This window comes from Strix uralensis, chromosome 2 (genome assembly GCF_047716275.1).
Source record: "Strix uralensis isolate ZFMK-TIS-50842 chromosome 2, bStrUra1, whole genome shotgun sequence".
In the NCBI taxonomy this organism is placed as follows: Eukaryota; Metazoa; Chordata; class Aves; order Strigiformes; family Strigidae; genus Strix; species Strix uralensis.
This window is the reverse complement of record NC_133973.1, coordinates 92,776,209-92,797,605: the sequence shown is the minus strand read 5'-3', so window position 1 is coordinate 92,797,605 and position 21,397 is coordinate 92,776,209. Positions and strand designations below refer to the sequence as shown.

General features: G+C 37.4%; 1 protein-coding gene across 3 annotated transcripts; it reads left to right on the top strand.

Moving 5' to 3' along the window:
* Positions 1-261: 261 nt before the first annotated feature.
* Positions 262-20,953, top strand: BORA (BORA aurora kinase A activator). Of its 3 annotated transcripts, none has more exons than XM_074859517.1 (13): positions 262-337; positions 1,289-1,459; positions 2,578-2,684; positions 6,283-6,328; positions 7,841-7,922; positions 9,151-9,216; positions 9,967-10,023; positions 12,148-12,365; positions 13,599-13,752; positions 15,154-15,755; positions 16,158-16,289; positions 17,803-17,980; positions 18,513-20,953. In XM_074859517.1, the coding sequence occupies exons 2-13, from the start codon at positions 1,304-1,306 to the stop codon at positions 18,563-18,565; spliced, it is 1,851 nt and encodes a 616-aa protein (XP_074715618.1). In that variant the 5' UTR covers positions 262-337; positions 1,289-1,303; the 3' UTR covers positions 18,566-20,953. The 3 variants fall into 3 exon arrangements, with proteins under 3 accessions (XP_074715618.1, XP_074715620.1, XP_074715619.1); XM_074859518.1 differs by lacking the exon at positions 262-337 and adding an exon at positions 906-972; XM_074859519.1 differs by lacking the exons at positions 262-337; positions 9,151-9,216 and having other exon boundaries at positions 678-1,459.
* The last annotated feature ends 444 nt before the right edge of the window (positions 20,954-21,397 follow it).

The window sequence follows — 21,397 nt, the reverse complement described above, 5'->3', positions numbered from 1 at the left end:
CGGAAGCAGAACGGGACTTGCCCCTCCCCCCATTCCCCGACGACGTTCCAGCACTCCCGCCCCGCGTGACGCCCCGAGCGGAAGCCGCTCCCGTAACAGCAGGAAGGGAAGGGACGGGCTTTCTTTCGAATTTGTGCAGCGGCTCTCCTGGCGATTGGTCCGTTCGAGATCGGGAGAAGCTCTGCCATTGGCCTGGCAGCGGAGGCTGCGCGTCGTGACTGGGCAGATCCCGGGAGGGGGTGGGGCTAGTTAAAGAGCCTCCCGGCGCGGTGGAGGCGGGAGCTCTGATTCGGGGCCAGCATGAGCGGGTGTAGCAGTGTCCCGGTAACGGCGACAGGTACCCGCTGCTGGGGTCTGCGGAGAGCGGCCAGGCTTGGGGACGTTGTGCTGGCGGGGCTGCCCAAAGTGGGCTGGGGGGGGGGATATCTCCCTGGGGCTCCCGTCCCCTTTGCCGCCGTAGGCGAGGGAGCGGCTGGAGCACGGCCTGAGGGGGTGTGGAGGGGCCGCGGACCCGCCGGCACTTCTTCCCTTCCGTGCGGGAGGTGCTGCTGGGGGACTGAGGCCGGCCTCGGCCCGGGGGCGGTTTTAGCGCCCGAGGGAAGTGGGACCTTCCTGAGGTGTTGGGCAGCACCGGGCGCCTCCCCGGCGGCCGGCACGGCTGCTTCCCGCCGCCTGGGGTTAGCTGCCTGCAGCTAGAAGCTTCTGGGGCGCTCCGGTGTGGACGGCGACAGGCTTGCCAGCAGCCGCGTCTCGCCGCTGTGGCGGTGGCTCTCCGTTTCTTTCTGTGCCTGCTCCTCAGCTTGTGGGTAACGCAGGGCTGGCTGGCACTGAGGGGCGCCCGGGGAGGTCGGCCATGTGCTGCCCAATTCTAGTAATACCGCTTTATTCCTGAAGCTCTGGAGTGCCGGCGTTGGGTATGTGAGCTGCCCTCCAGGAACGTACTGGCTGCATCGCCGATCTGTTTCTTCTGGTGTTCGTTTTCTTTTTTTTTTCGTTTTGGGTATTTGTTGTTTGTGAATTTTGTTTTTAAATTGCCTTGTCCGTGTCCTTTCTTGTCTCGTTTTCATAGGTTTTACTTATTTTTAGTTGTTTGTATCAGCCTTATTTATCAGCTGTTCACATACCAGTAGGTCCAAGCCAAAACTAACTGACTTTGTTAGTCTTTTAAATGTTTCTGGCTCCTTAAAAATGATTGGTCATCTCTTCCCAAAACCTTCAGGCTAACTCTAAAAAGTCAAAATTATAATGTTGCTTTGTTTTTTTTTCCTTTTTCCTCTTTCTTTTCCAGGTATAGCTTAGTGTTATGGGTGATACAAAAGATTCTAAAATGCAGATAACACCAGAAACTCCAGGACGAGTCACGGTCCTGAATCCTTTTGAAAGTCCTAGTGATTATTATACTCTTCAGGAGCAGATTGTCTCCAGTCCTTCAGTCTTTAAATCAACAACTTCCTCATCTGTAAGATCTAGTCTTCGGTTGTGTAACTATATAGATGTAGTGCTAACATTCTGAAATGCATTAAAAAGTGTATTCTATTTAGTGTACTTGAAGCTAAAGAATTTTGGTGGCATTTGGTAGTTCTGATTACTGGAGTATGCTGCTTTTAATACTGACATTGTCGCTTAGTCTTCCTACTCTCCTGATGTTTTTTTTCTTTAGATATTAGGTCTATCAGTAGATTAGCATATACCCGATAAGTGCCAAAACCAGTTGAAAGCAGATAAAGGACAGTTGTTGGATGTGGTGTTCTTGCCCCACTTCAAAGTGGAAAAATCCCAGTTCCTACTTACATGCTAAGCAGGCTGGATGCAAGTAAAACTTAATTGCACTTCCATTATGAGCTGTTTACATATTCACAGAATCAAGTTAATGATTTTGTATATATACAACATTTTTTAGTTGCAAATTGCATTCTGGATTGCAGTTGGAATTATCTGATTAGCAAAGATGATGCTTTGCTAATGAAACTAAAAAGACTCAGTTGGTAGATCATTTTTCAAACAGATATTTGAACACTAGTTTGTAATTAATTGTTAAATAAAGGGGTGAAGCTGATTTACATCTGAATTGGGTTTTGTTGTGAACTATGGGTAGTGTTATGGAAGGACTTTGTGGGATGTGTATGGGGTTGCCACTCTTCTTGGAAATGTGAGGTGAAAGGAAGGCTGCTCTATTATATGGATAACTTGGGTTAGATATGGATGTTAGGTTTTTGTAGAAGCGCAATTTTTATTATGGCAATCTGGAAGCAACTAAATTTTATCCCAAGTTCTGTATCTTTAGTAGATCTGTCCTCAGAAATTCAGAAGAAATTGATACCGAGGTTTGTAAATATTAGCTGTAACCTTACATTTTATATTACCTTGTAAATCGTTGTAATATCACTACCAGGTTAAAGAAGCCTGATTGACTTGCTCATTTTTTAAAGTAGATTACTTAAATAGAAACTCTTTTGATTGTCTTTCCCAGAAACTATATGGAAGTTATGATTGCACTGTTCCACTGAGATTTGTCCTGTGATTTTATTTTTATCTTTTTAGACTAGTAAGCATTAAGATGTTCATTTTTTTTTTTAGACACCAGGAAAATTTAGATGGTCTATTGATCAGCTTGCTCTAATAAATCCTGTGGAAATTGACTCAGAAGATGTTCGACGCCAAGCAATGTATTTGAGTCATGCTAGGTAACTTACCATCCGTGTTTATGCACTTAACTTAGCTTGAATACTAGAACACTGTACTTTTGCTTTATTGACGTTTCAACATGGCATTAAAGACTTTTTATTCAAATTCTTTAACGTAGATTTTTGTGTCCCTGATGTGGATATAATATTTAGATGAGGCTGCCTCTGTGTCGCTCTTTTTTAATGTTGAGAACTGGTGATCCACTCTGACTGCAGTTTGGAAGACAGCCAGGTAAAAGCATTCAACGGAAGCAAGAAAATATCTTGCCAGTGATTGTTACCAAGCTACTTCTCCTAGTCCTTGTCACAGCACGATTTATCTTCTCGGAGTGTTCCATACTGAGACCTGTGAAGTGTAGGCTTCTTTAGTCTTTGGGACTCCTGCAGAAGGGTAGAGCTGGGAAAGCTAGCAGGGTAAGTAAGCCAGTACCCTTTGCGAAAGGTATAGATTTGACTTAATGTGAAGGAGGGAAGACCAGTAAGCTTTCTGTCTTGGAGGAGAAGGAGATTGCTAGTTACTTGAAATAATTTGGGGATCTTGATCTCAACTTTTTCCTTTCTCTGAAAGTAATTTCCACAGGGAAAACAAGTAAGTAAAACAGGTTTGGTATTCACAGCTCATCTTGAGGGGTACTTACTAGTAGTACAGCACAACGTCTCAAGAGAAGGTCACTGTGGTGAATCCTGTAGACACTCCCATACGTTTCTCAGATGTGAACTTACACAAAGAATTGCACCTCATGACATGAAGCACCACAGTAATAAAATAATAAAACAATCCTCCATCCTGTTTATGCTTATAGGACTTTGAAGTCCTGTTAGTGAAATGAATCACAGATAGAGGGGCTGTTAGGGCAAGAGTCTTCTGAATATTCGTAGGCTCATAGAATGGTTTGGGTTGGAAGAGACCTTTAAAGGTCATGTCGTCCAACCCCCTGCAAAGAGCAGGGACAGCTTCAACTAGATCAGGTTGCTCAGAGCCCTGTCCAACCTGACCTTGCATGTTTCCAGGGATGGACCCTCTCTGGGCAACCTGTTCCAGTGTTTCACCACCCTCATCCTAAAAAATACTGTGAATTAGATCTATTGTTCTTAATGTCTGACTGAACCAGAGATCTTTCTTTTTTAACAGGAAGAGGTGCATGAAGGGATATGAATTTCTTGCTAGAGTAGAGATGTAAAAAGAATATAATTGTCCTCAGCTGTGTCTGTGAATTACCATGTCTTAATATTGATATTATTTTTCTTAACCTGTGTTTGTTTCCTGGCCTTCCTCTAGCAGACAATGGGTTTCAGACTCTTAATGCTTTTTATGTGTTATAAAGCCTTAACCCTTACGTTTTTAGAGAGTTGATTATATTGGTTCTGGAAGCCTGCTAGGCCACACACCAACTAGCTTTAATTTAGGTGGCTTGGGTGAAAATTCCAATTACTTGCATGGCCTGTAGATACAAACATGCATTGTCTCAGTGGATCCTTCAGCCTGTCCCACTGTTTCATACCCAGTGTGATTTATTTTTTTTTTTAAATCATCTGATATGACCTAGGAAGAGGCTAGTTTGTCTATGTGTAGATTTTCTGTGACCATGCTTGCATGTTTCAGTTGTAGTACAGATTGAGGTGGCTGTTTCTGGTGGCTGCAAACTGTACATGGTTAAATGCATATATGTATATATGTGTGTGTATGAAAGATTTTGTATGCCAACTGATTTTAATTTACGTTTCATAAATACTGCTTTGTGGCACCTAAAGTGTCATAAATACAGCTCTTGACATTAGGAGTTCCTGATAAAAGAATCGAGTTTTCAAAACCCGTGCATAATGTTACACAAAGTGTGTACTCCATTTTAATAATGCTTCTTAACAAGTCATGTTTCTCAGGTAGTTGCAAAGAACCACAAGCACAAGAAATTTGGTGTATAAATATTTCAAACTTAATTCTTCATTATGTAGTGAAAACAGTTTGGGTAGCAGCACAGCATAAAAGCTCATGAGCACTTTTCAAAGTCTAAGTGTGTATCACATGTAGACTTAATGTTGTGCAGTGTTACTGTTTCCATAAACCAGGCATCATCTTGCGTGTGTGTGTTTATTGCACTACTTAAGAAATGATCAGAAGAACTTTTCTGGCAGACTGTGTTAGTGAAAAATAGTAATTGAGCAGACAGTGACACAGTCTTGTCCACAAACTTTCCTCTTTCTCTGTTATTTGTACTGACAGAAATTGAATGTTTCTAAATTGGATGCTATCCTATTATATGTTAAGTATTAAAGAAATCTGTACTGTACCTTGCGTACTGTGTGTCACAGCTGCAAGTGCTCAATTGCTTGAAGTTGCATACAAGACTGACTTCTTTTTACTCTTGTTAAATACATAGGACGTCTTCAGTTTGTTATTTTCCTGGAGTTACGCACTAAAGAAAAAACATCTTCTTCTGCACTAACCAGCACTTTTAGTGGGAGCTGTTTTCCCAGTTCCCCTGTTTCTCTTTTGGAATCTGTCTTCCAAAGATGCTTATTAGTTGTGATCCACTATGCATAAATACTCAGTGATTGTATGCTTATTTTTTTGGTACAGTAACTGAATTTTGTGCAAGTGTATTCATGTCATTTTAGCCTCATCTAGGCAGATATAACTGAAGATGGCATGTCCCAATATTGCAGATCTATTCAAAGTCTGATTATCATGAAAGCAAAGAGAGCTGTGAGGGAAAGCTTATGTATCTATTAGGCACATCGACATGTGTTTGTGTGGAGTGTTATATCCATTATCTGACATTTCCAAAATTATTCAAGGGTAATTAAGGTATATTAACTGTATGAAAGTGTTGTGTGATTCAGCTAAGACAATGATGAATATTCATTATAAAATTTTTTGAAGCATATGAATTACACAGTAGTGACGGAAAGTGAGACTTGATGGTGACGGTTAAAGGAAGTAAAATTGTAGAATCTCACATATCATTTGAAGTTGACTGAAGTAACTACAATGTTGGGTCTTTTTAAAAAGTCAAAAGCTGCATAAGGGAATGTGTTAATTGATTCAAACTGAAATATGATATGGTATCCTGAACTGAAGAAAATACATCAGACTAGCTATTTGAAAAGTAGGCTCTATCAGGAATTCGAGTATGCAGACATTCTTATGAGCATCTTCTGTTGCCCTTTTGTTCCTTACAGCTCAGTTTTTTATTCTGCTTGATTTCATATTGAGATTCTTTGTAAGCCTAATGTCATGGCAACTTGAATAGTAAAACCTATTCATATGACAAGTTCAACATAACTAAAGGGATTATTTTGGAGGATCAGTTATGACTGAGTTTTTGTCTAGATAAAAAGGCTTGCTGATACAAGGAGCAAATAGAAGATTTACAAATATCTAGCTATAGATGGTACAGATCTCTTTCAAATGAACTGAAGTAACTGAGAAGTGCATTTATATTTCTAAATTTATAGTATGAGACTATTGCACGTAACAGTAAAAACATAAGATTTAGGGTTTAGTATAGTTTCATTTATGATGTTTTTCTTAAGCATCTGTAAAAGATTACAATTGTGATGGTTTTGGTAATTGAGTTGTTTTTCATTTGTTACTTAGAATTGATAAGGAGACAGAAGACAGAAGGCAAAAAGCCATTGAGGAGGTAATAACTTTCTATGCTATCAAGTATTGATTCGTTTTACCTATATACGTACAAAAAAGATCCATATCTATTATAGGATTTCAAAACCCAGAAGCCTATTTACTGGTTATTAAGAAAGTAATTTTGTGTCCTCATCCCTTGCAGTTGTAGTTGGAATCCACATGGTCTTTTTCTTCCCATCTTCTTTCACATACCTGTACGTCAGAATAGCAGTCTGTTTCTTCTGTGTTGGTGAGCTAGTGGGAATGTAGCTGTACAATAACTCTTATAAATAGTTAATTTAAGGTTAAAAATAATTATTATTTAGGGTTTTACAGAAACTGTTAGGTAGCTTAGGTTCTTTTATCGCATTTTTAGGAATATAGCAGAACCTTGGCTATTTTTTATTTCTTTCAAAGTTTGCTTAGTTGAAGGCAAGACCTTCTTTTGATAGCTTGTAATTCTGTTCATTTTTCATTTTATTTTTTACTATCCATTTGTCTAGCAGAGAAAGAAAAGTGTTTGAAATCTTCACTATAGAAATCTTTAATGTTATTTCGATTAAAAAAATAAGGCTCTGTTAGGCAAGTCTTCCTTATTGTTATTGACCTTCTTCTATTGTATCATGCTGTTATCAGTTTCTGTCTCTATAAACAAAAAACATGTTTTAGGATTCCATAAAGGTGCTCTGTAGTAGACCTGCAGCTAAGATACTCTGTTGTTCTAAATCTACATTAAAAGGATATTTCTTCTTTGTGAGGCATAAGCTAATGGATTATGCAACTCAACAGTTTGAAACCATGTCTCTGACAAAAATTATGCCTTTAATGGTTGGGTGTTTCAAGCCAAGCTCTCTTTCATTTGCTTTGAGTCTTGCTTTTATTGTGAGAACAGGATTTACCATGTATTTCTTGAAGCTATGTAATAGTGTTCATGTCCTCAGCATCAGGGTGTTCTAGAGTGCAACTGTGACAGCAGGATAGTTTCTGCTTCAGAGAAAAAGACTGAAATGCCAGTACTCATAAATGTTTTGCTGCTAACCAGTTTAGCTAAATACACTAATATTGCCAAAAAGCCTTGGTTGTCCACTTCTTTTTCTGTTACTGCAGTGTTTCTTTAGCACTTCAAGCCAAATACAATTGTCAAAATACAACAAACTGAACATTTGAAAAGACTTATGTTAAACTACTCTGCCATAAATATGGTTGAGACTTCAAATTTTTACATGAGTAATTAGGGTTAAATGAAAATTTTGTACAATTTTCACTCTTAAGACTTGAAAGATCTGATGTGGTATGTGTCATAAAGAACATGGGAGTCTTTTTCAAATCAAATTGTTTTTTCTTTAACATCTCTGGGCCTGAAATAATATATTTTGGGTGTAAGGGATAACTACGTTTTGGGGAAGGAAGAGTTACTGTGAATAGAAGTTATGACTTAATTTTTTCTTGTTCAGGATACTAATCTAAATTTAAAGTTGAGAGTCTCCAATTTTTAAAAGTGCTAAGATGGTTTGGTTTTATTCTACTCTAGTTTTTCACAAAAAGACTCATAGTTCCTTCTCCATGGACTGAACATGAAGGCAAGCAAGTTTCTCAGTTTAATTCAACTAAATGTAAGTTGCTTTTGTGTGTCCACCCAAAATTGTCTAGCTCTTGGAGAAATCATAAAGCATAAGGTTTTTCAACCTTTAATTTTAAGAACCAATGATAAAAGAGAGCACAGCTGATAAATTTGTAGCTGTTCTCTCAAAGTGCTTTCTTTAAAAAAACCTTACTAATCCAGAATTCTACATAATATTTCCTTTTTGTTATTTTTGGTTCCTGTTCTTAAATGTTTTTCCTCTCATAACCTGTCTTCACCCAGTTTAATTTACACATACAACTTTGCTGTGTGAATACTGGTAATAGCCAAATCTTCTACTTTGCTCATTCTTTCTTCTGATATCTGCATGTCTGACTCTGACTGCTCTCCTGCCAATATAAGTATATGGGAAACTGAGTTTCCTATGTTTCTACCCTTACTTGCTACATAAATTCCTGTTGTCCTCTTAGTGTCCTGCTAGCTCACTGTCACTGTATGTAGGGTTGTGGGTTTTCTTATTTTGTTTATGCCATTATTAGATTTTATTATTAATGCTGTTGTTATTAAAGTTTATATATAACCAACTAAATACATAGTAAATGGATTACAAGTTGGACAAATATCGGCCATAAAGTATTGTTTGCATTCAGTATCATTTCTTAGGAAATTCTTAAATAAGTGCTTGAGGATTTTTGCAAGATTTGGAAGAGGCTAAACTGTTAAAATTTTTTATCAAGGAGATGCAGCTTGTGGATAGTGTATTTTTAATTGTCAGTTGTAAGATCATCACTTCTTGGGCAGAGAACATAAGTCACAATCCTAGACCTGGGAAAGTGAATGGTGAAAGAAAATGGTCTGATGTGTTGCTTAGCTGTGTAAAAAGGGTGCAGTAGTAGATTCTTCATCGTTGTCTTCAAGTCCTGACTGCATGATTTTCTGGAAATGTGTTTTACTTGAACACAGACTGTTTGACTAAGCATGAACTGAGTTTGGTTTAAATCTCTGTAATGTAGAGGAGGCTGCAGAAGGCAAAGATTTGGGCAAAGTTGATGCTACTTCACTATGCAGTTTTTGAATAGAAAGGTGCTGAAATTACCAGCTATAATAGTAACCTTTCTTCAGTACTCTGTTCTAATCTCTTCCATACTTCAATGCAAAAATTTTGTCTAGCAGCAGTAAATATTCTAACTTACTGCTGCTAGGTTTCAAAACTCTATATGTAATGCATGCTTAAATTTAAGTTCTTACCTGTTTTACAGCCATAGATCTAAATAACATTTCTCCGATTGGAAGACAGCTAACTTTGCAGCCTGGGAAAAGCAATGGTGGGTAAAAGGCAATGTCTGAAATTACAGGCTTTCTCCAAAGCAAAATAACCCCTTTCTTAATGGCTATTTATTTTCAAAAAGGAATTATTTTTTGTTAATATTCCTGTCGAAATAATTTTTCTTGAACTGTATGGTACTATTAATTTTAATATCCATTTCTCCTAGTAATTTAATTCTGTTATACTCTTTCAAATTTTTTCTGAAGTAAAAGCGGAAGTCCTCTGTAGACGGTGGAGTGCATTTTTTCCAACTCAATGTATGCACTTTTTCTGAATTAAAAAGTGAATATAAGCCTCAGGTTTACAGGTAATCTACAGTTTCAAGAAACCTTTAATGTGTTGGATTGTTTTGGATTAGAGAATCTTGATTCTCTGCCAAATAAATAGCAGAAATCTTAAGGCATCTTTTAAACTGTTTTGTTTTAGATAAATAGGTAGTGTTTTTCCCGTGTATTTTGATGATCTTTCTCCCACTTCCTTTTGAATCCTTTCGTCAGAGACCTGTCTCCTCAGTTAAGAATGCCTCTCTAAAGGCTTTTATGTTACAACCCTTGTTTTTTTATCTCTAGGCCTGAGTGTGCTCCATACAGTGTTGTCAGATCAGAATCCTAGCTTTAATTAACAATTTCCCTTATTGCAACTGTAACTTAAATAGCTCAATTGCAATGCAATTTGAAAGTCAATTTTTGTTTCTACAGTTTTAGTAAAAGGTCACTGCAAGCTAATTTTGTTGTTTTATTCATTGCAGCTGCTTGTCAGACGGTATTGTCTTTGCCAGTGGATTTTAATTTAGAGAAAATACTAGGTATGTTGTGTAATATCTAAATTTAATTATGAATGTCTAAATAGAAAATTCGTTTTTGTATTGTTTGCTGAGGTTCTTTTGTCTTAGGAAATAATGAAAACCTAATGTATGAATGAAAGTTTTAAGTATGTGTTCTAAATAGTTATTGTGTGTTGCATGGGACATCTGACTTAAATGATATGATTTGTGTGTAAACATAAAGGTGAAAGAGGAGGGATATGGAGGACAACTGGAAATTGATTGACAATTTTGAATGCATAAAAGGTAGTGTCATGACCCGGACTGGGAGCCCAGAGTGTTGTAATGGTTCTGTGATCCCCTCGAGTTAAATTAAGGGGAAATGACACCAAATGACCGGTTAAAATATTTTACTTGTGGTAGAAACAACTTAAACTTGGAAAAGGATAAGCAATGTGGTCTCAAGAAAGAAAAGAAAGGAAAGAAAAAAAAAAAAGAAAGGAGAGAAAGATTCAAAGAAATCCTGATCACCACCCAAGGATCCAGCATTGTCTCAGGTCTGGTAATCTTGGGTGGTGGGTGCACACAGAGCAGAGTTTTCTGTGACCTTTTAAGTTCATCATTTCCATGAGAGACGGACAAAAGGTGGAGCATGGGTTCAGCACGTTGGGGGGGAAATGGGGTACATTAACCCTTTTGTCCAATTGAGTCAGTGATCATGATCTCCCCCTAGCACCTTTACCTTTTCCTCAGCTTTTGTTTCTTAGGCAATTATCCAGTCATTAGCTCTGTCTGGTGTCAGTTGTTTATCTCTTATCAATCTTTTAGCTCTTCTTGGAGGTTATAGTCATAAATCAAAGTGTAGGCCTTAACCTGAACATGTGGTTTTAGTCAGTCTGTCTCCTCCCTTCAAGGCTTATCTAAGGAATTTGGTTATACAACTGCAAGGGATCAGAGCCATGCACCCTTCAATACACCCTGTGCTTCCCTAGACAGTTAAATCATTCCTTAGACTAATCACAAAGGCCACAATTTATACTTGAGGTTTTCTGTGTCAATGAATGTTTGAGGCATTAATTCCTTCAGTTCCTTACAGGTAGTAAGCAGAAGACACTCCCTGCCTCTGCCAAACAGAGCAGTTATTTAATTTAGCAGAGCTGATTGACTTCGTTTGCTGGCCATGAGGCTCATAGCCCAACCTTGCCTTGAGCAGAGCTATGCTATAATTCTGTGCCTTTAATTTAAATGAAGTCATGGTGATGACTGGAAGTTGTGTGGTGGCAAAAAAGTCATGACTGCTGAGTGGGGAGACAAAGTAAATTAACTGTCTGATTATAACTGCTATATCAAGCAATTGCTGCCAGTTTCTCAGGCAAGGGGGCTGGAAAGGCCTGTTCTTACAGCTCATATGTGGGAATAGTGGGTATAGCCAGCTCAGAGGTTTTGGGCTGTATGCTCCTATTCCAGTATTGAAGTTCATGACCGTGACTGTGGGCCCTCAGAATTAAAACAGAAAAACAACCATATCTATTGCTTTCATGTTTTGTCTTAACAAATGTTTCCATCAATGCATAATTTGTGAATTAATGAAAAATTTCTTCTACAAGGAATATCCAGTTAGAATAGAGCAAGAGCAAAAAAATAAAATACACTGTTAAGTCTCAGTATATTTTAATTGGTCTTTGTTAACATCTCTGTGCTGTTCTACTGTAAGCTGCTAACTGCTTTGACTCTCTTCAAGTTGAATCTGGGTTGTCTTTGGATGTATCATAATGACCATTGATGCATATGGGAGACCTGAAAAAGGGTCTAGGTTTGCTTGGGTATTATTATAACACCTTTTTCACAACTCAGATGTGAAGAATAATGGAATTTTGGGAAAATGCCAGCAAGTGGATGCTAGCCAATATTATTTTTTTTTTTTTAAATGCAGACTTTAGTGTTAAAGGATGATAGGCAAAAGTAGAACCGTAGTGGACAAAGTGGACTTACTGTAATGGTAACAAGTGATCATTTGGGACAGGTACCTAATTAGATTATTTACTTGCTGTGTTGGTAAATTGGATTAAATGTTTTAATTTAGTTATGTATGTCTCTATAGTGGAAGATTTTTTTTTTTTTTTCCTTGCATTCTTATTGGGAATGACTTCTCCCCCCCATTTCTAGGTGAATATTTTAGAACAGATGAATTTGCAGATCAGTCTCAGGAAAATCTGAGCTCTTCATCACTCAGAAGAAAGCTGTTTTTAGAAGAAAATGGAAGTGTATCTGGGTGTTTATCCCCTTCTCTGCATAGTCCATGTGGTAGTCAGCCACTTGGAGTGCTTTGTTCAATAGACATATCTCCAGTCCGGTGCAGAAGCCCTCTGGAAACATCTAGTTCAGTAAGTAGCCTGTTCTGGGGGCTGAGTGAGGTGTGACTTACCTGGCACAAGAGTAGTTCTTAAGAACTTCTAACAGACTTCACCATATGAACAACCGTGTTTTTAATAAGCTCCAACTGCTTTATGACAGAGTAGGTGTTAGACCAAAGGGTGATGTGTTTTTTTTCAAATTCATAAAAATATGAACAAAAAAGTCTTGAAAGAATATATTACTGACTTTTTAGTATATCAAATTATTATGTTGTGCTGCTATTCTTTTGTATAGAAGGAATTATGTGTTAATTTTATGTTATGAAAAGGAAGTAGGAGTTGCTACATACACAAGACTTGCTGAAAGCATGTTGAAGCCATTTTTTTTTGTAAAACGTGTATACAAAAAAAGGCATGCTTAAATCCGTGAACAACTGTCTAAAATACTAGTTATAGCTCAGACTCATTTGTGGGGGAAGAAATGACTTGTGGATCTTTGAATGCAGTGCTAAATATGCTTTTTTCTTTTCCATTGACCAGATATTTCAGATGAACAGACATGTATTTGAATGCAGAACATAATGTCTGTATTTTAAATTAAGTGAGATGAATTTTATTCCCAGGTGGATATAGCACAGCTGAACTGGTTTAGGTGGTATGGTTTCATCTGTTTGGCAGCTGAAGTGCATGGAAAAAAACTACCCCAGCGAGAGTGTGGCTTAAAAAAAAAAGTCTTCATTATGGTAACCTAGTAAAGAATTCCTGCAGCATAATTAATACTGCTAGAAGTGACTTTGCTTTTTGCACCATACTCTTAGGCAAGATCACAACCACTATTCTCTTTCCTTAAGGAAGAGTATTTTGTCTGCTGCTGAGTTAAGTAATTCAGATAATACAGATTCCATTAAAATACAAATAGTGGCTGGCTTTCATCTGCATTGGTATGAGTAAGAAACTGAGATTAAATACTTGATTATATACACAGATAGCATTAATTCTCTGTTTAGGCTTCTCATAGTTCTTTAATCTAACAGATACTCTAGTCTTAGTTGGTATTATGTGACTGTTTGGGTCCTATGTGGAGGCATAAAGTCCAAGACGTGAAGACCTGAAACTAGAATATTTAAACTAATGATAGAGATTGTCATTGTGCACGATCAGTTTTTCTCAGTGCTGTCATAGTTAGAACACTTTTTAATGTACATATTAGTCAAAGCTTACATTATGAAAATTAGCGTGTGGTTTTTTTTTTTTTAACTGAAGGGTCAGTTTTCGTCAAGCCCTATTCAGGGAGGAACAAGGGCTTATAGTCTGGGAAGTATAACCAGTCCCACATTTCCAGAGGGGTCTCCTGCGCATAATGGTTCTCCTACTTTTTCACCAATTGCTTTTCACATAAGAAAGACACCACTATCAGGTATAGTTTAATTGTATATGTATTCTTTCTTGATTTATGTGTCTTTGTTATAAAAACTCCTGCATTCTTACTGGAACTTTTTTCTGTTCAGAGACAAGTTACTGTGCTTGGCAGACCAACAGTCTCCTATATGACACATTTACTGTTTAGGAGTGAAATATCTTAATGATGTGAAACAGTGAAATGTACCTACATGAAAAAAATCAACTAGGGAAAATATTTTAGAAGAAGGAATTGAGACCTAACAGGAATGAAAAAAGAATTAAAGGATTAATCTAGTGTGAGAAGGGGTTTTAAAGCAATATGCCTAAACTAAGTCAGATCACAGATCTGATTTGGCCCAACCTGAAGCATTTTAATTGGACAAAGAATGTTTAGCGTGAGTTGTCAAATCATGTGAAAGCAAAGATTTTTTGAAATGAAGCTGACTAGTGAAGAAATGGCAAACATTTTGTGTACTTGCTGCTCTAGAAAATGTCAGTATTTCATGTTTCATCCATTACCTGGTAAGACTTAATGTGGTGTTTATACATGGTTTTGCTCTCATGAGCCTTGTGGTATTTCAGCACCACTATATGTGGAGATGGCATAGGTGTTTTCTCATGTTTGATTTTCTTGAAAACTTTTTTGCTGCCCCAAATTTCTTAAATGCCTATAGAATATGTGTATTGATATTTGTTTGGAAAAAAGCCACAGAACCAGCCTTCACACATTTTCCTTTAAACACTACCTGAAAGGAGGTTGCAGAGAGCTGCAGATGAGTCTATTTAACAAAGTAATAAGCGATAGGACAAGAGGGAATGGCCTCAAGTTGCACCAGGGAAGGTTTAGACTGGATATTGGGAAGTATTTCTTCACAGAACGGGTTGTTAGGTGTTGGAATGGGCTGCCCAGGGAGGTGGTGGAGTCCCCATCCCTGGAGGTGTTTAAGAGTCAGGTTGACACAGTGCTTAAGGATATGGTGTAGTTGGGAACTGTCAGTGCTAGGTTAACGGTTGGACTGGATGATCTTCAGGGTCTTTTCCAACCTAGATGATTCTGTGACTGTGTAGTATTGACACTTGAAAATTCAAGGCCTCCAATACAGCAAACCATGTCATAGGAAACAAATTTGGTGGTGAAAATGGGATAAAAAATTGCATTTACGGTGGTAGTTTAAATGTGCCAGTGGTTTTTGTTTGCTTGTTTGTTTTGGGTTTTTTATGGGGGGGGGGAGGGGGAAGGAGTAGGGGGGTGTTTTTTGGGGTTTTTTTGTTTTTTTAAGAAAGCCGTGATGCTGAGAGACTCTGGTCAGTGAAATACTATGTAGTTAACTATAATTCTTGAAAGGACTGTAAGGCTTTGAGGATGATGACTTTAACTCTACCTGGTATCTGATAGAATAACTTCTGTTTTTTACAGACCAAAGAAAATTTACGTTTCATTCTCCAGATATTCCTTCTTCCTCAAATAGAATGACACCCCCAAGTACAAGAAGTCCTTACATAGATGGTTGTTCTCCAATTAAAAACTGTTCTCCTATGAGGCTTGGAGCATGTAGAGGAACTACCCAGTATCAGACTTCTGTCATTAGAATACCTATTACAGTTGAGAATCACGTTGAGGATGAGAAAGACAAGGAAAATGCTTCTCCAGCGGAAACTCGGTTCCCAGAAACGGATAATGGAATAAACTTATGTCAGCAAGATGGTGATACTTTTGCACATGGTACACATCTCGTGGTAGCAACTGTGTCTATTGCACCAGCTCACTCAGAAGCTTGTCACCAAAGGTTGTCATCGTTTCAGGATATAGAAGGCTCAAAGGAAAATAATACTGTAGATATGGCTGATGCAGCTGAAGTGTCGGAAGAAAACACTTGGATAAAAGAAACAATTGGCAATAGCAATGCACCAATGACAAGCTTTATGACAGGGATAACTTTCAGTATTGAAAATTCTCGCATGTGCATGTCACCTCTTGCAGAAAGCAGTGCAATTCCTTGTGACAACAGTAGTATTCAGGTAAAAATGAAAGTATTTTTACTTCTTTGTAAAACCGAGCTCAACATACTAACTTTTAATAGGTATAGCATTCTGGAACTAATTGTCGATTTTCTCTTATTGGATGTGGCATGCAGGTAGTATTGTGACTTATTCGTTTCCCCCATCCCCTTTTTCCTCTCTCAGTGGAGTTAGCATAGCAATTATAAATAATTTTTGTGTTACTATGTACAGTAATACATTTAACTTAATCTAAACTAATTCTGACAGACCTGTTTCCAACTTGCTTTTGTTATTGATGGTAGTTGGTTTGTTGGATTAAGTTCTGTTAATCAAATGCAAGTTGTATTAGGTATGAGAATCTGAAGGGTTTATTGGTGTTAAATTGCAGTACATTTTTAAAGCCCCGCTTCTTGATTTCAGGTGGACAGTGGTTATAATACACAGACTTGTGGAAGCAGCATTATGGATACTGTGGGGGCTGAAAACAGTTGCAGAGAAAATGATGTGAATACGAATGTGCTTCAGAATAAATCTCAGCTGCTTAGAACAAAGGTAGGAGTTAAATTATCATACAAAAGTGATAGGCTTCCCATCTAAAGCATCCATTCCCTGTTTTATTCAGTTTCAGGGAGCCCAAGAGGAGAGACTGACAGATGATAACAGAGAGCATGTTAATGTAGTATCACTTCAAGTATCATGTTGAAAATAAGAAATAAATAGAGGACAAATATTATAAGCTGACAATAAAATTGTTGTGTTCTATGACAAAAGGCAGAGGTAGTTTCAGAGGAAACTGAGGTATATGCATGAAGGGTAGTTGTGAGGCTGCTCATGGTTTCTGATGTATTGTAGCCTGTCTGTTATTTTTATTTCTGTTCTTGCTGCTTTTTTTTGTTGCTAAGTTTTTAAATGTGTGCCTGTGGAGAAGTGCATTTTTTGGGAAAAATTTTTTGCTACTACTTTTCATAAACTAGCCTCAAGTTTCCTAGACCGTACCTGGCATGCTGACTTGGTGGGGAACTTTCTGCTTGGGTACAATCTTTTGATTACAAGCCCTTTGACCTATCTTAAAAGTGAAACAAATGACAAAAGACAATACATATCTAGCAAGACTCCCAAGCTCTTAATCTTGTGACTGATGGGAAGGAGTTTTACTTCTTCCAGAGAATGGGAAGCAAGGCTAGTTAGTTTCTTTGGAGGAGAGAGCAAAGATCATCTCCTCTCACTTAGTAATTATGGTTTTATAACTTTTGTAGTTTATGGTCTACTACTGTGTTGTTTACAGTCCTTGAAGGGGAGACAGTAATGACCAGTAGTACCAGATTATTAAAAAAACTCAAGCCCATTCAGCCCTGACCTCACTTCTGCATCTGACATGCTAATAGCCAATTCTCTGCCAAGGTAAAGACCAGATTGATGGTGTCTTATGACTGTTGACATCAAATTTTGAACTCTGCTCATTTTAGGTTAGGATAACTGTGCCCTTACAGGAAGAAGAGATGGATGTTTTATCTTTAACTTCTAAAAATACCTATCTCCTCTGAGGTCTTGCCCCAGTCACCCTGTTGGACATGGATTATACATGTGAATGTACTCATCAGAATCAAATGTTTAATATCCAACCAGTCCTAGAGACTCACCAGTGTCATGCAGCTGTCTTCTCCCACTGCTAGTCTTACAATTGCTAGATCCTGACTAAGCCCAATTTTGTATTTTGGATTAGGATTTAAGTGTGGAGGCATTCAGTACTTAATTCAACTCTCACAACAGAGAACCCACAGAGAATGAAAAGAAAAAAGCATGGACATTGCTGGCTGAAAGAATAGAGTCTGGCTCATTCAGGCAGAGCATGTGTCCTCTGAAAGGAGGTTCTCGCTGGCAGCATGTTGCAAAGATTTGTGCAGAGAAAACATCACCTTTCATTTTTTTCATTTCAGAAGGGAAGAGATGGGAGGGCAAGGTACTAATTGTAACTTGAAATTTTCAGATAGTAGCTTTGGATCTTGTTTCTTTGGGGAATTTTTGTGAAAATGGTTTTAAAATTAACTTTTCCTTATTAACCTAGGAGTGTTCCATTTTAAACCATAAGGACAATCAGTTGCTGAGAGCAAAATCTCCAGAGAAGCAATCCTGTTTCCATAAAGCAAAACCACGTAGTACAGTATTTGGTCAAAATGCAACTTGCAACGTTTCTGCCTGGAAACATAAAAATGAAAATCAAGTTCAGGGATTTCACAAAAATGGTATGTAGTTTTCTTATAGAGAACTTAAATTTTGTTGTCTAATAATAATTTTTATATATATGACCTCAATTACCTGGATTATACATACTATTTTGCTTTTTTAATGCAAATGTAATAAATTGGTATATATTAAGGGAGACTTTTAATAATGTGGGTTTTTTCAGGTCTTACTAAGAAATTTATTGGTATTATTAAGCGATCCTTTTAAAAATGAAGGCAGCTAGACTTGGTACAAAGAAACCATACTGTTTTTTCAGAACTGTGTTCCTTCTGTGATTAGGGTAGATTCTGTGAGGAGCCTTGTTTTGAAAGTTTGGACATAACTTCAGCTTCGAGAGAAGTATTTCAGTTAGACTGAGCAAACCTAGGGTAACTTGCATAGGAGCCAATGTAACTCCAAAAACACCTACATTTTAAGACACAGCTCCTAAAGCCATGAGGGTAACTTTTCTTTGGGGGACAGAAAAAGGAAAGGAGTATTAGTTTTGATTTGGATGGCTTTTCCCCTGATTGGATTTATTGTTGGCTTCAGGAATACTGGCACCAAGAAAGAGACTGGACAGAAATGCATTGCTGGGGGTCTGATCAGAGCAGGGCTGGAGTAACAGGAGAGGGGGTGAGTGTCAGTATCAGACTAAAGTAACAGTGGTAAAACTCAGCTGTGACTTTCATGAGGAAAGAATAAAACTAGTGTTCCAGAAATGTGTCCCTGGAATATGTGTATGTTTTATAGTGGACTGCAAACTGTTAAAAATGGCTACTTTGATTTTAGTACCACACTAGTCCTTTTAATTAAGTTTCCTTTGTAAACAGCAGCATGAAAACTCCACTCTAGTTACCGAAATTACATACTTTTCCACAATTTAAAGAAAGTTTAATTGTAATAAAATAAGCTTTAAGTCAAAAAAAGCCTTTTAGCAATTTTTTGTAAAGTTTTTTCCTTGATTTCACTGAAAACTGCATATCCATCAGTTAGTTTTACCATGTACTTAAGTAAAATGTACTCTTGGTTACTTGAAAATTAAATTCTAGTGGTGTTTACTTCAGTAATTTTATTAGGACTAATCTTGATCACCTGACTCCACCGCTGTCTCCTAAGAATATTTGTGTCCAAATTGATGCTCCAGTACAGTTTCAAAGGAACATAAGAAGGTGCAATAAGGTTAATTGGTCTCAGTACATCATTACGAGAATGGTGCAGCCTTCCTTCTACTAAAGTAAACCATTACATTTTACTTCCCTCTTATGTTAATTCCCAGTACTATTATGTGGCTTACAGAAATTACCAAAATACTTAAATAAACATTTAGAAATATAATTAACTTTTGCATGCCACTTATGCAAAAGGTATTAATATAAACAAAACCTTTGATACTTCCAAGAAAACCGTCAATGAACACAAGTAATGGAATGGGGAAGGTCTGGAAGCCCAGAACTCCCTTTGCCTAATCAAATCGGATGTGGTTAAATTTGAACCTTCTGGAATTTATAAATGTGGATGGGGAAAAAAAATCCAGTAATCTTCTAGCCCAAGTGACTAAGAGGGAAGAAGAGATCAGGGAGATACTGAGATTTCAGGGCTCTGTGTTTGTAGAGCTCTGAAGTAAGCTTTGTTGGATTCATCAAAAAGAAAAGTCCATTCTAGTATGTGCTCAAGGTGGAGTCTTTCTTTATAGGATATCCAGTGGCAGGATATGGGATGCAAGTTCTGCTTCCTATTCTATTCCACAGCCCACAGAAAAGCTCATACCAAAGTGATAAACTGTGGCTGATGAGTAGCTATTGTTACACTAAGCCTGAAATGGTTGGTCAGACCTAAATTTGAAGGCAATGGACATTTTTTTAAAAATCTCAAAAGGGGTTGGTATGAACAGAATTGCATGGCATTAAAAAGCAGTGTGCTAGATCTGAGACTTGTGTGCAAGCCTTGTATGGATAGAACAGTTCTTAAAATATTTTCATTAATAAATCACCAGTGAAGGCTTTCTGAAAAATACACTTAAAAAGGGAAACTTCTATATTATTAATAAAGCATAATTTGGTTTTAGTTCTCACATTGCAGAAATAATAACTTAAAAAATTACTTCAGATTTCTAACCAACAAAGATGACAACATGCATGATTTTTACTTCCGTAGCAATTTAATCAATATTTCTGTAACACATACTGGATGACAGTAATTGAACGTAACATCCTCAATTACCTACATCACGATCTTGAAACAGTGCCCTACTAAAAGCTGGAAATACACTGAATTGGTAACTTTTTGGGGATGAATTTTGCTAAAGTAGGGAATGAACAGACTTCTGGAAAATGGATTTACTGAGTAGGGCTTTCAAAATGTTCTTAGCTTTAGCTTGTTAAGGTTTGTAGCTCAAAAGCAAGACACAACTTGTCTGAGATTTGAAAGTTACTTATGACCTTGCATCATTCTGTTTCTCATGATAATTCTCTTTAACAATAATCAATTGAAAGGGTGAATTTCAGATTTCTGGTCTGTACAAAGGATTTATTTTTGCAAGTGTGATAACTAAAAATAGTAGATGTTAATATAAAGGCGAAGATGAGAAGCAGGGTGGTCCAAATTAGGATCTGTTTCTGAACTGTTTAGCATGATATGTATAATTAAGACTTGGTTTTATTTTTTTAATAAAATTTTTTTATTCTTCATGATAGGTTCAGTGATCAGAGGCTTTCATAGTATTTGCAAATAAAAAATAATCACTAAAATATTTAATTGCACCCTGTATAAGTATTTTCTTAAATGTAAGGGAAAAGTAACAGCAGAAATGAGTGAATGTGAGAAGTAATTAAGGATGACCCCAAATGGATTGCCTGTATTTTCTGTCCTGTTTTATAGTCTTCAATTAGATGGGAATTATTTATTTTATGGTAACATGCATATTTTTTATTATGTTTGTGTAATTGTTTTGTAGAAGAAACCTACTGTGCAAATTATTGTGGAAATCATTTGACCATTGTTTCTCTGGTTGTACTTGCATTGGTTGGCACACGTTGCACAAAACGGTCATTGTTTACAATAATTTAGGTAATAATGAGAGTCCTTTTAACATGTGTCGCTGTAAAGTGAGTAGTGAAACAGAATAAAACATTTCTTTTATACCTAAAACGTTTGACCTTTTTTTTGCTAGTTTGTAGCATCTTTCATGGGAGTGCTGCTGGAGGCACATGTATGTCTGTTGTTTGGGTGGGGGGCCTTGGGGAACAGGAACGAGAGCAGGCAAGGAGCTCGGCAGGCTTTTGTGCTCTCAGATATAGTGACAAAAAAAATGGGTTCAGTTACTGTAATGTAGTGCTGAATTAGAAGTGCTAGAATTCTGAATATACAGTGCTAGAATTGTCTATTAGAGAATAGATCCAGTGCTCTGCACACTTTTATTGAAACAAAATTTTATT

Bases quoted from the DNA above. Each gene is read 5' to 3' on its own strand.
- BORA (XM_074859517.1), top strand. From the start codon at position 1,304: ATGGGTGATACAAAAGATTCTAAAATGCAGATAACACCAGAAACTCCA. The intron at 2,685-6,282 runs GTAACTTACCAT...TTTGTTACTTAG, and splicing joins ATGTATTTGAGTCATGCTAG to AATTGATAAGGAGACAGAAG. The intron at 15,756-16,157 runs GTAAAAATGAAA...TCTTGATTTCAG, and splicing joins GTGACAACAGTAGTATTCAG to GTGGACAGTGGTTATAATAC.